The sequence below is a fragment of the Salvelinus fontinalis genome, chromosome 13, assembly GCF_029448725.1.
Source record: "Salvelinus fontinalis isolate EN_2023a chromosome 13, ASM2944872v1, whole genome shotgun sequence".
Lineage (NCBI taxonomy): Eukaryota > Metazoa > Chordata > Actinopteri > Salmoniformes > Salmonidae > Salvelinus > Salvelinus fontinalis.
The window spans coordinates 3,141,076-3,153,175 of NC_074677.1; the positions used below are offsets into that span (position 1 = coordinate 3,141,076).

The 12,100-nt window shown below is 41.8% G+C and overlaps 1 protein-coding gene across 1 annotated transcript in view; it reads right to left on the reverse strand.

Annotated features, from left to right (window-relative positions):
• Window positions 1–2,508: 2,508 nt before the first annotated feature.
• Window positions 2,509–12,100, reverse strand: part of dlat (dihydrolipoamide S-acetyltransferase (E2 component of pyruvate dehydrogenase complex)) — a 46,732-nt gene continuing 37,140 nt past the window's right edge. Inside the window, exon 14 of the mRNA XM_055941408.1 lies at window positions 2,509–3,446. Coding sequence (XP_055797383.1) covers window positions 3,317–3,446 — 130 coding nt within the window. The 3' untranslated portion in view covers window positions 2,509–3,316. The remainder of the gene's footprint in view (window positions 3,447–12,100) is intronic.

Below are 12,100 nucleotides of genomic sequence, written 5' to 3' on the forward strand. Positions count from 1 at the left end.
CAACTAGATGATCAGGACAGTCTAGACCAGGGATCGTCAACTAGATTCTCAGGACAGTCTAGACCAGGGATCGTCAACTAGATTCTCAGGACAGTCTAGACCAGGGATCGTCAACTAGATGATCAGGACAGTCTAGACCAGGGATCGTCAACTAGATTATCAGGACAGTCTCGACCAGGGATCATCAACTAGATTCAGGACAGTCTAGACCAGGGATCGTCAACTAGATTATCAGGACAGTCTAGACCAGGGATCATCAACTAGATGATCAGGACAGTCTAGACCAGGGATCGTCAACTAGATTCTCAGGACAGTCTAGACCAGGGATCGTCAACTAGATTCTCAGGACAGTCTAGACCAGGGATCGTCAACTAGATTATCAGGACAGTCTAGACCAGGGATCGTCAACTAGATTATCAGGACAGTCTAGACCAGGGATCGTCAACTAGATTATCAGGACAGTCTAGACCAGGGATCGTCAACTAGATTATCAGGACAGTCTCGACCAGGGATCATCAACTAGATTCAGGACAGTCTAGACCAGGGATCATCAACTAGATTCAGGACAGTCTAGACCAGGGATCATCAACTAGATTCAGGACAGTCTAGACCAGGGATCATCAACTAGATTCAGGACAGTCTAGACCAGGGATCATCAACTAGATTCAGGACAGTCTAGACCAGGGATCATCAACTAGATTCAGGACAGTCTAGACCAGGGATCATCAACTAGATTCAGGACAGTCTAGACCAGGGATCATCAACTAGATTCAGGACAGTCTAGACCAGGGATCATCAACTAGATTCAGGACAGTCTAGACCAGGGATCATCAACTAGATTCAGGCCTCCCGAGTGGCGCAGTGGTCTAAAGGCACTGCATCGCAGTAGCTAGCCGTGCCACTGGGGATCCTGGTTCGAGTCCAGGCTCTGTCGCAGCTGGCCGCTCCTGGGAGACCCATGGGGCAGCGCACAATTGGCCTAGCGTCACCCGGTTAGAGGAGGGTTTGGCCGGAAGGGATGTCTTTGTCCCCTAGCGACTCCTGTGGCGGGCCGGGCGCATGCATGCTGACACGGTCACCAGGTGTACAGAGGAGGAAAATACAAAGAAAAAAACCAACCGGTCTTTTTCTACCACCATCTTTGAAATGCAGAGAAAGAGAAAGGTCATAGTTCTAGCCATCATCTGGTTGTAATTCCGATAGTGTCCACAGGATGGCAGCAGTGTATGTGCAAAGTTTCAGATGGATAACGTGAAAAACAAGATTTTTAGCGTGAAGTCCCCAAGTACATTTGGGCAAATCGTGAAGGAGACATTCGCATTAATATTACATTTTTCTGAAAGAATATCATCAAATCGGACTGAATTAGCTTTCCAAGTATTAGTAGCCATATTATAAGTTCAATATTTACAAAACACCCAGTTTTCATAATTCTGAATATCCTTACAATTTTTGTCCAAAATGAAAAGCCATGCTGTCGTACAAGGTTAGAAGCTACATTTTACAAAAAATAAATGGTTTCCGGATACTCCTGTAAAGCCCAGCTCATTGTAATCTAGCTAGCTTTGTTTGACAAAGATAGTCGTTCAAGTGATGGCCGCCCGCGTCATCGGCGTGTCACGAAGGCGTCGCTCTCTGACCAAATATGGTGTCCTATAGGATATACTACACCCCTAATGAAAGCTTTCTTAGTGTCCAACAAGCTTTCTCTACCCCTAACCTCGTTCTGAACACCTCCAAAATAAAGTGGTTTGGTAAGAAGAACGCCCCTCTCCCCACAGGTGTGATTACTACCTCTGAGGGTTTAGAGGTTGAGGTAGTCACCTCATACAAGTACTTGGGAGTATGGCTAGACGGTACACTGTCCTTCTCTCAGCACATATCAAAGCTGCAGGCTAAAGTTAAATCTAGACTTGGTTTCCTCTATCGTAATCGCTCCTCTTTCCCTCTTAGGCCTCACTCCCCCCTATCTGAGATATCTACTGCAGCCCTCATCCTCCTCATACAACACCCGTTCTGCCAGTCACATTCTGTTAAATGTCCCCAAAGCACACACATCCCTGGGTCGCTCCTCTTTTCAGTTCGCTGCAGCTAGCGACTGGAACGAGCTGCAACAAACACTTAAACTGGACAGTTTTATCTCCATCTCTTCATTCAAAGACTCAATCGTGGACACTCTTACTGACAGTTGTGGCTGTTTTGTGTGATGTATTGTTGTCTCTACCTTCTTGATCTTTGTGTTGTTGACTTTGCCCAATAATGTCTGTACCGTGTTTTTGTGTTAGTTATCTTTATGTAGTGATGTGTGTTTTGTCCTATATTTGTTGTATAATTTAAATCCCAGGCCGCCGTCCCCGCAGGAGACCTTTTAGTAGGCCGTCATTGTAAATAAGAATTTGTTCTTAACTGACTGGCCTGGTTAAATAAATGAAATGCATTGGTGTCTATGGGAGATATACTGTATATAGATGAACTGGCTGAGACTCTCCACAACAGCAACATAGTAGCTCATTTTGACTCATTTACATTTATTCAGCAGTCATTTCCACGGAAACCATATATCCAGCTTCACATCTTTGTGCGTTTCACTTGTTTACAGATGACGTCACGTAAATAGAATGTTCTTTATCAAGGGTTAGAAAACAAGAACATGTCCTGGGGAAGAAGGGGATTGGCCGAGAGCTTAGACAGGAGTGATGTCATAAATAAAGGCCCACCTACTCTGTAAAATGAAGATTCCACCAATCCTACAGCATTATAGAAGGTACCAATAGATCAGCTCCACACCTGGAGATAAGCAGCATGGCCGGTTGGCTTGGTTCCCATCTAAAGACTTGATATAGGTGAGTGAACTCTGGCCAATCAATCAATGAACAAACTACAAGGGAGAGCCAGCAGAACTGCAGACCTGTCAATGTGTTCACATACACAACATATGGTGCCTCAGAGGAGCTGGGGTGGTCTGCAGTGGGCATGTGAGTGAGTCTAGGGGGCATTCTCCATCTTACTTGGCTTTTAACATAATCTCCAATACTCTGGGTACACACACAGCGTCTGTAACAGTTCCCTTTATAAACATCAGTGACATTATGGACTCTGGTCTAAACTAACTACCTGGTCGCAATAAATAGAGAGAGATGGAGAGGGGTGTTATACTCTGGGAGGGGAGTGAGTCCTGCCTCACCCCTTTAAGGGAGAGTGTCCGTGTGGTGGGCCAGCTAATCACAGAAGCATGATGAAAAGGTTTCCACCAATCAGATCAGCTTGCCGACGGCTGCAGCCAACCACAGCATGGCCTGGTGAGAGCGTTGTCCAATCAGAGCAGCATGGTGACAGGCTTCTCCAGGAACTTCCTGAACTCTGCGAGCCACTGAGCGCCGATCGCTCCGTCCACCACGCGATGGTCACAACTCAACGTCACCGACATCATGCTGGCCACGTCAAACCTACACACACACACACACACACACACACACACACACACACACACACACACACACACACACACACACACACACACACACACACACACACACACACACACACACACACACACACACACACACGACAGAGCACAGAATGATCACCATTAGTTTTAAAAGCCCTATCCCTAACCCGTCAATATCATGACGTCACATTAAATCATGTCAATGAGGACACCTTCGCTTCAACCTGTCAATCTAACCAGTGCTCGTCAACCAGGCCTACTGCATCTCTGGAGGTGCTGAAACCATTAGTTTGACACCCCTTATATTGACCATTGTAGTACAGTGTATATGCCCCCTGTATATAGTGCAGTCTAGCATAGTACAGTGCAGTCTAGCATAGTAAAGTACAGTGTAGTCTAGCATAGTAAAGTACAGTGTAGTCTAGCATAGTAAAGTACAGTGCAGTCTAGCATAGTAAAGTACAGTGCAGTCTAGCACAGTAAAGTACAGTGTAGCATAGTAAAGTACAGTGTAGTCTAGCATAGTAAAGTACAGTCTAGCATAGTAAAGTACAGTGCAGTCTAGCATAGTAAAGTACAGTGCAGTCTAGCACAGTAAAGTACAGTGCAGTGCAGTCTAGCATAGTAAAGTACAGTGCAGTGCAGTCTAGCATAGTAAAGTACAGTGCAGTCTAGCATAGTAAAGTACAGTGCAGTCTAGCATAGTAAAGTACAGTGCAGTCTAGCATAGTAAAGTACAGTGCAGTCTAGCATAGTAAAGTACAGTGCAGTCTAGCATAGTAAAGTACAGTGCAGTCTAGCATAGTAAAGTACAGTGTAGTCTAGCATAGTAAAGTACAGTGTAGTCTAGCATAGTAAAGTACAGTGCAGTCTAGCATAGTAAAGTACAGTGCAGTCTAGCATAGTAAAGTACAGTGCAGTCTAGCATAGTAAAGTACAGTGCAGTCTAGCATAGTACAGTGCAGTCTAGCATAGTAAAGTACAGTGCAGTCTAGCATAGTAAAGTACAGTGCAGTCTAGCATAGTCAAGTACAGTGCAGTCTAGCATAGTCAAGTACAGTGCAGTCTAGCATAGTCAAGTACAGTGCAGTCTAGCATAGTAAAGTACAGTCTAGTCTAGTAAAGTACAGTGCAGTCTAGCATAGTAAAGTACAGTGCAGTCTAGCATAGTAAAGTACAGTACAGTCTAGCATAGTAAAGTACGGTGCAGTCTAGCATAGTAAAGTGCAGTCTAGCATAGTAAAGTACAGTACAGTCTAGCATAGTAAAGTACAGTACAGTCTAGCATAGTAAAGTACAGTGCAGTCTAGCATAGTAAAGTACGGTGCAGTCTAGCATAGTAAAGTACAGTGCAGTCTAGCATAGTAAAGTACAGTGCAGTCTAGCATAGTAAAGTACAGTACAGTCTAGCATAGTAAAGTACAGTGCAGTCTAGCATAGTAAAGTACAGTGCAGTCTAGCATAGTAAAGTACGGTGCAGTCTAGCATAGTAAAGTGCAGTCTAGCATAGTAAAGTACAGTGCAGTCTAGCATAGTAAAGTACAGTGTAGTCTAGTAAAGTACAGTGTAGTCTAGCATAGTAAAGTACAGTGCAGTCTAGCATAGTAAAGTACAGTGTAGTCTAGCATAGTAAAGTACAGTGCAGTCTAGCATAGTAAAGTACAGTGTAGTCTAGCATAGTAAAGTACAGTGCAGTCTAGCATAGTAAAGTACAGTGCAGTCTAGCATAGTAAAGTACAGTGTAGTCTAGCATAGTAAAGTACAGTGTAGTCTAGCATAGTAAAGTACAGTGCAGTCTAGTCTAGTAAAGTACAGTGCAGTCTAGCATAGTAAAGTACAGTGTAGTCTAGCATAGTAAAGTACAGTGCAGTCTAGCATAGTAAAGTACAGTGCAGTCTAGCACAGTAAAGTACAGTGTAGCATAGTAAAGTACAGTGTAGTCTAGCATAGTAAAGTACAGTCTAGCATAGTAAAGTACAGTGCAGTCTAGCATAGTAAAGTACAGTGCAGTCTAGCACAGTAAAGTACAGTGCAGTGCAGTCTAGCATAGTAAAGTACAGTGCAGTCTAGCATAGTAAAGTACAGTGCAGTCTAGCATAGTAAAGTACAGTGCAGTCTAGCATAGTAAAGTACAGTGCAGTCTAGCGTAGTAAAGTACAGTGCAGTCTAGCATAGTAAAGTACAGTGCAGTCTAGCATAGTAAAGTACAGTGTAGTCTAGCATAGTAAAGTACAGTGCAGTCTAGCATAGTAAAGTACAGTGCAGTCTAGCATAGTAAAGTACAGTGCAGTCTAGCATAGTAAAGTACAGTGCAGTCTAGCATAGTAAAGTACAGTCTAGTCTAGTAAAGTACAGTGCAGTCTAGCATAGTAAAGTACAGTGCAGTCTAGCATAGTAAAGTACAGTGCAGTCTAGCATAGTAAAGTACAGTGCAGTCTAGCATAGTAAAGTACAGTCTAGTCTAGTAAAGTACAGTGCAGTCTAGCATAGTAAAGTACAGTGCAGTCTAGCATAGTAAAGTACAGTACAGTCTAGCATAGTAAAGTACGGTGCAGTCTAGCATAGTAAAGTGCAGTCTAGCATAGTAAAGTACAGTACAGTCTAGCATAGTAAAGTACAGTACAGTCTAGCATAGTAAAGTACAGTGCAGTCTAGCATAGTAAAGTACGGTGCAGTCTAGCATAGTAAAGTACAGTGCAGTCTAGCATAGTAAAGTACAGTGCAGTCTAGCATAGTAAAGTACAGTACAGTCTAGCATAGTAAAGTACAGTGCAGTCTAGCATAGTAAAGTACAGTGCAGTCTAGCATAGTAAAGTACGGTGCAGTCTAGCATAGTAAAGTGCAGTCTAGCATAGTAAAGTACAGTGCAGTCTAGCATAGTAAAGTACAGTGTAGTCTAGTAAAGTACAGTGTAGTCTAGCATAGTAAAGTACAGTGCAGTCTAGCATAGTAAAGTACAGTGTAGTCTAGCATAGTAAAGTACAGTGCAGTCTAGCATAGTAAAGTACAGTGTAGTCTAGCATAGTAAAGTACAGTGTAGTCTAGCATAGTAAAGTACAGTGCAGTCTAGCATAGTAAAGTACAGTGCAGTCTAGCATAGTAAAGTACAGTGCAGTCTAGCATAGTAAAGTACAGTGTAGTCTAGCATAGTAAAGTACAGTGCAGTCTAGCATAGTAAAGTACAGTACAGTCTAGCATAGTAAAGTACGGTGCAGTCTAGCATAGTAAAGTGCAGTCTAGCATAGTAAAGTACAATACAGTCTAGCATAGTAAAGTACAGTACAGTCTAGCATAGTAAAGTACGGTGCAGTCTAGCATAGTAAAGTACAGTGCAGTCTAGCATAGTAAAGTACAGTGCAGTCTAGCATAGTAAAGTACAGTGTAGTCTAGCATAGTAAAGTACAGTGCAGTCTGGCATAGTAAAGTACAGTGCAGTCTAGCATAGTAAAGTACAGTGCAGTCTAGCATAGTAAAGTACAGTGCAGTCTAGCATAGTAAAGTACAGTGCAGTCTAGCATAGTAAAGTACAGTGCAGTCTAGCACAGTAAAGTACAGTGCAGTCTAGCATAGTAAAGTACAGTGCTGTCTAGCATAGTAAAGTACAGTGCAGTCTAGCATAGTAAAGTACAGTGCAGTCTAGTACAGTGTAGTCTAGCATAGTAAAGTACAGTGCAGTCTAGCATAGCAAAGTACAGTGCAGTCTAGCATAGTAAAGTACAGTACAGTCTAGCATAGTAAAGTACAGTGCAGTCTAGCATAGTAAAGTACAGTGCAGTCTAGTACAGTGCAGTCTAGCATAGTAAAGTACAGTGCAGTCTAGCATAGTAAAGTACAGTGCAGTCTAGCTTAGTAAAGTACAGTGCAGTCTAGCATAGTAAAGTACAGTGCAGTCTAGCATAGTAAAGTACAGTGCAGTCTAGCATAGTAAAGTACAGTGTAGTCTAGCATAGTAAAGTACAGTGCAGTCTAGCACAGTAAAGTACAGTGCAGTGCAGTCTAGCATAGTAAAGTACAGTACAGTCTAGCATAGTAAAGTACAGTGTAATGCAGTCTAGCATAGTAAAGTACAGTGTAGTCTAGCATAGTAAAGTACAGTGTAGTCTAGCATAGTAAAGTACAGTGTAGTCTAGCATAGTAAAGTACAGTGCAGTCTAGCATAGTAAAGTACAGTGCAGTCTAGCATAGTAAAGTACAGTGCAGTCTAGCATAGTAAAGTACAGTGCAGTCTAGCATAGTAAAGTACAGTGCAGTCTAGCATAGTAAAGTACGGTGCAGTCTAGCATAGTAAAGTACAGTGCAGTCTAGCATAGTAAAGTACAGTGCAGTCTAGCATAGTAAAGTACAGTGCAGTCTAGCATAGTAAAGTACAGTGCAGTCTAGCATAGTAAAGTACAGTGCAGTCTAGCACAGTAAAGTACAGTGCAGTGCAGTCTAGCATAGTAAAGTACAGTGCAGTCTAGCATAGTAAAGTACAGTCTAGCATAGTAAAGTACAGTGTAATGCAGTCTAGCATAGTAAAGTACAGTACAGTCTAGCATAGTAAAGTACAGTGTAGTCTAGCATAGTAAAGTACAGTGTAGTCTAGCATAGTAAAGTACAGTGCAGTCTAGCATAGTAAAGTACAGTGCAGTCTAGCATAGTAAAGTACAGTGCAGTCTAGCATAGTAAAGTACAGTGCAGTCTAGCATAGTAAAGTACAGTGCAGTCTAGCATAGTAAAGTACAGTGCAGTCTAGCATAGTAAAGTACGGTGCAGTCTAGCATAGTAAAGTACAGTGCAGTCTAGCATAGTAAAGTACAGTGCAGTCTAGCATAGTAAAGTACAGTGCAGTCTAGCATAGTAAAGTACAGTGCAGTCTAGCACAGTAAAGTACAGTGCAGTCTAGCACAGTAAAGTACAGTGCAGTGCAGTCTAGCATAGTAAAGTACAGTGCAGTCTAGCATAGTAAAGTACAGTGCAGTCTAGCATAGTAAAGTACAGTGCAGTCTAGCATAGTAAAGTACAGTGCAGTCTAGCATAGTAAAGTACGGTGCAGTCTAGCATAGTAAAGTACAGTGCAGTCTAGCATAGTAAAGTACAGTGCAGTCTAGCATAGTAAAGTACAGTGCAGTCTAGCATAGTAAAGTACAGTGCAGTCTAGCATAGTAAAGTACAGTGCAGTCTAGCACAGTAAAGTACAGTGCAGTGCAGTCTAGCATAGTAAAGTACAGTGCAGTCTAGCATAGTAAAGTACAGTCTAGCATAGTAAAGTACAGTGTAATGCAGTCTAGCATAGTAAAGTACAGTGTAGTCTAGCATAGTAAAGTACAGTGTAGTCTAGCATAGTAAAGTACAGTGCAGTCTAGCATAGTAAAGTACAGTGCAGTCTAGCATAGTAAAGTACAGTGTAGTCTAGCATAGTAAAGTACAGTGTAGCATAGTAAAGTACAGTGTAGCATAGTAAAGTACAGTGCAGTCTAGCATAGTAAAGTGCAGTGCAGTCTAGCATAGTAAAGTACAGTGTAGTGCAGTCTAGCATAGTAAAGTACAGTGCAGTCTAGCATAGTAAAGTACAGTGTAGTCTAGCATAGTAAAGTACAGTGCAGTCTAGCATAGTAAAGTACAGTGCAGTCTAGCATAGTAAAGTACAGTGTAGTCTAGCATAGTAAAGTACAGTGTAGTCTAGCATAGTAAAGTACAGTGTAGTCTAGCATAGTAAAGTACAGTGCAGTCTAGTACAGTGCAGTCTAGTACAGTGCAGTCTAGCATAGTAAAGTACAGTGCAGTCTAGTACAGTGCAGTCTAGTACAGTGCAGTCTAGCATAGTAAAGTACAGTGCAGTCTAGCATAGTAAAGTACAGTGCAGTCTAGTACAGTGCAGTCTAGCATAGTAAAGTACAGTACAGTCTAGCATAGTAAAGTACGGTGCAGTCTAGCATAGTAAAGTACAGTGCAGTCTAGCATAGTAAAGTACAGTGCAGTCTAGCATAGTAAAGTACAGTGCAGTCTAGCATAGTAAAGTACAGTGCAGTCTAGCATAGTAAAGTACAGTGCAGTCTAGCATAGTAAAGTACAGTCTAGCATAGTAAAGTACAGTGTAGTCTAGCATAGTAAAGTACAGTGCAGTCTAGCATAGTACAGTGCAGTGCAGTCTAGCATAGTAAAGTACAGTCTAGCATAGTAAAGTGCAGTGCAGTCTAGCATAGTAAAGTACAGTGCAGTGCAGTCTAGCATAGTAAAGTACAGTGCAGTCTAGCATAGTAAAGTACAGTGCAGTCTAGCATAGTAAAGTACAGTGCAGTCTAGCATAGTAAAGTACAGTGTAGTCTAGCATAGTAAAGTACAGTGCAGTCTAGCATAGTAAAGTACAGTGCAGTCTAGCATAGTAAAGTACAGTGTAATGCAGTCTAGCATAGTAAAGTACAGTCTAGCATAGTAAAGTACAGTGCAGTCTAGCATAGTAAAGTACAGTCTAGCATAGTAAAGTACAGTGCAGTCTAGCATAGTAAAGTACAGTGCAGTCTAGCATAGTAAAGTACAGTGCAGTCTAGCATAGTAAAGTACAGTGCAGTCTAGCATAGTAAAGTACAGTGCAGTCTAGCATAGTAAAGTACAGTGCAGTCTAGCATAGTAAAGTACAGTGTAATGCAGTCTAGCATAGTAAAGTACAGTACAGTCTAGCATAGTAAAGTACGGTGCAGTCTAGCATAGTAAAGTACAGTGCAGTCTAGCATAGTAAAGTACAGTGTAATGCAGTCTAGCATAGTAAAGTACAGTGCAGTCTAGCATAGTAAAGTACAGTGCAGTCTAGCATAGTAAAGTACAGTGTAATGCAGTCTAGCATAGTAAAGTACAGTGTAGCATAGTAAAGTACAGTGCAGTCTAGCATAGTAAAGTACAGTCTAGCATAGTAAAGTACGGTGCAGTCTAGCATAGTAAAGTACAGTGCAGTCTAGCATAGTAAAGTACAGTGCAGTCTAGCATAGTAAAGTACAGTGCAGTCTAGCATAGTAAAGTACAGTGCAGTCTAGCATAGTAAAGTACAGTGCAGTGCAGTCTAGCATAGTAAAGTACAGTGCAGTCTAGCATAGTAAAGTACAGTGCAGTCTAGCATAGTAAAGTACAGTGCAGTCTAGCATAGTAAAGTACAGTGCAGTCTAGCATAGTAAAGTACAGTGTAGTCTAGCATAGTAAAGTACAGTGCAGTCTAGCATAGTAAAGTACAGTGCAGTGCAGTCTAGCATAGTAAAGTACAGTGCAGTCTAGTCTAGTAAAGTACAGTGCAGTCTAGCATAGTAAAGTACAGTGCAGTCTAGCATAGTAAAGTACAGTGCAGTCTAGCATAGTAAAGTACAGTGCAGTCTAGCATAGTAAAGTACAGTGCAGTCTAGCATAGTAAAGTACAGTGCAGTCTAGTACAGTGTAGTCTAGCATAGTAAAGTACAGTGCAGTCTAGCATAGTAAAGTACAGTGCAGTCTAGCATAGTAAAGTACAGTGCAGTCTAGCATAGTAAAGTACAGTGCAGTCTAGCATAGTAAAGTACAGTGCAGTCTAGCATAGTAAAGTACAGTGCAGTCTAGTACAGTGCAGTCTAGCATAGTAAAGTACAGTGCAGTCTAGCATAGTAAAGTACAGTGTAATGCAGTCTAGCATAGTAAAGTACAGTGCAGTCTAGCATAGTAAAGTACAGTCTAGCATAGTAAAGTACAGTCTAGCATAGTAAAGTACAGTGTAGTCTAGCATAGTAAAGTACAGTGCAGTCTAGCATTGTAAAGTACAGTGCAGTCTAGCATAGTAAAGTACAGTGTAGTCTAGCATAGTAAAGTACAGTCTAGCATAGTAAAGTGCAGTCTAGCATAGTAAAGTACGGTGCAGTCTAGCATAGTAAAGTGCGGTGCAGTCTAGCATAGTAAAGTACAGTGTAGTCATTTACCCTTTCTCATTGTCAGCGGGCAGCAGTCTCTTCTCTGAGCCCCCTACTGCCAGTATACAGGCCTGGGGTAGTACTACAGTCTAGTATTTTTTATTTTTTATTTTTTTATTTCACCTTTATTTAACCAGGTAGGCTAGTTGAGAACAAGTTCTCATTTACAACTGCGACCTGGCCAAGATAAAGCAAAGCAGTGTGAACAGACAACAACACAGAGTTACACATGGAGTAAACAATAAACAAGTCAATAACATGGTAGAAAAAAGAGAATCTATATACAATGTGTGCAAAAGGCATGAGGTAGGCAATAAATCGAATAATTACAATTTAGCAGATTAACACTGGAGTGATAAATCATCAGATGATCATGTGCAAGAGGAGATACTGGTGTGCAAAAGAGCAGAAAAGTAAATAAATAAAAGCAGTATGGGGGGTGAGGTAGGTAAATTGGGTGGGCTATATACCGATGGACTATGTACAGCTGCAGCGATCGGTTAGCTGCTCAGATAGCAGATGTTTAAAGTTGTTGAGGGAAATAAAAGTCTCCAACTTCAGAGATTTTTGCAATACGTTCCAGTCGCAGGCAGCAGAGAACTGGAAGGAAAGGCGTCCAAATGAGGTTTTGGCTTTAGGGATGATCAGTGAGATACACCTGCTGGAGCGCGTGCTACGGGTGGGTGTAGCCATCGTGACCAGTGAACTGAGATAAGGCGGCACTTTACCTAGCATAGCCTTGTAGATG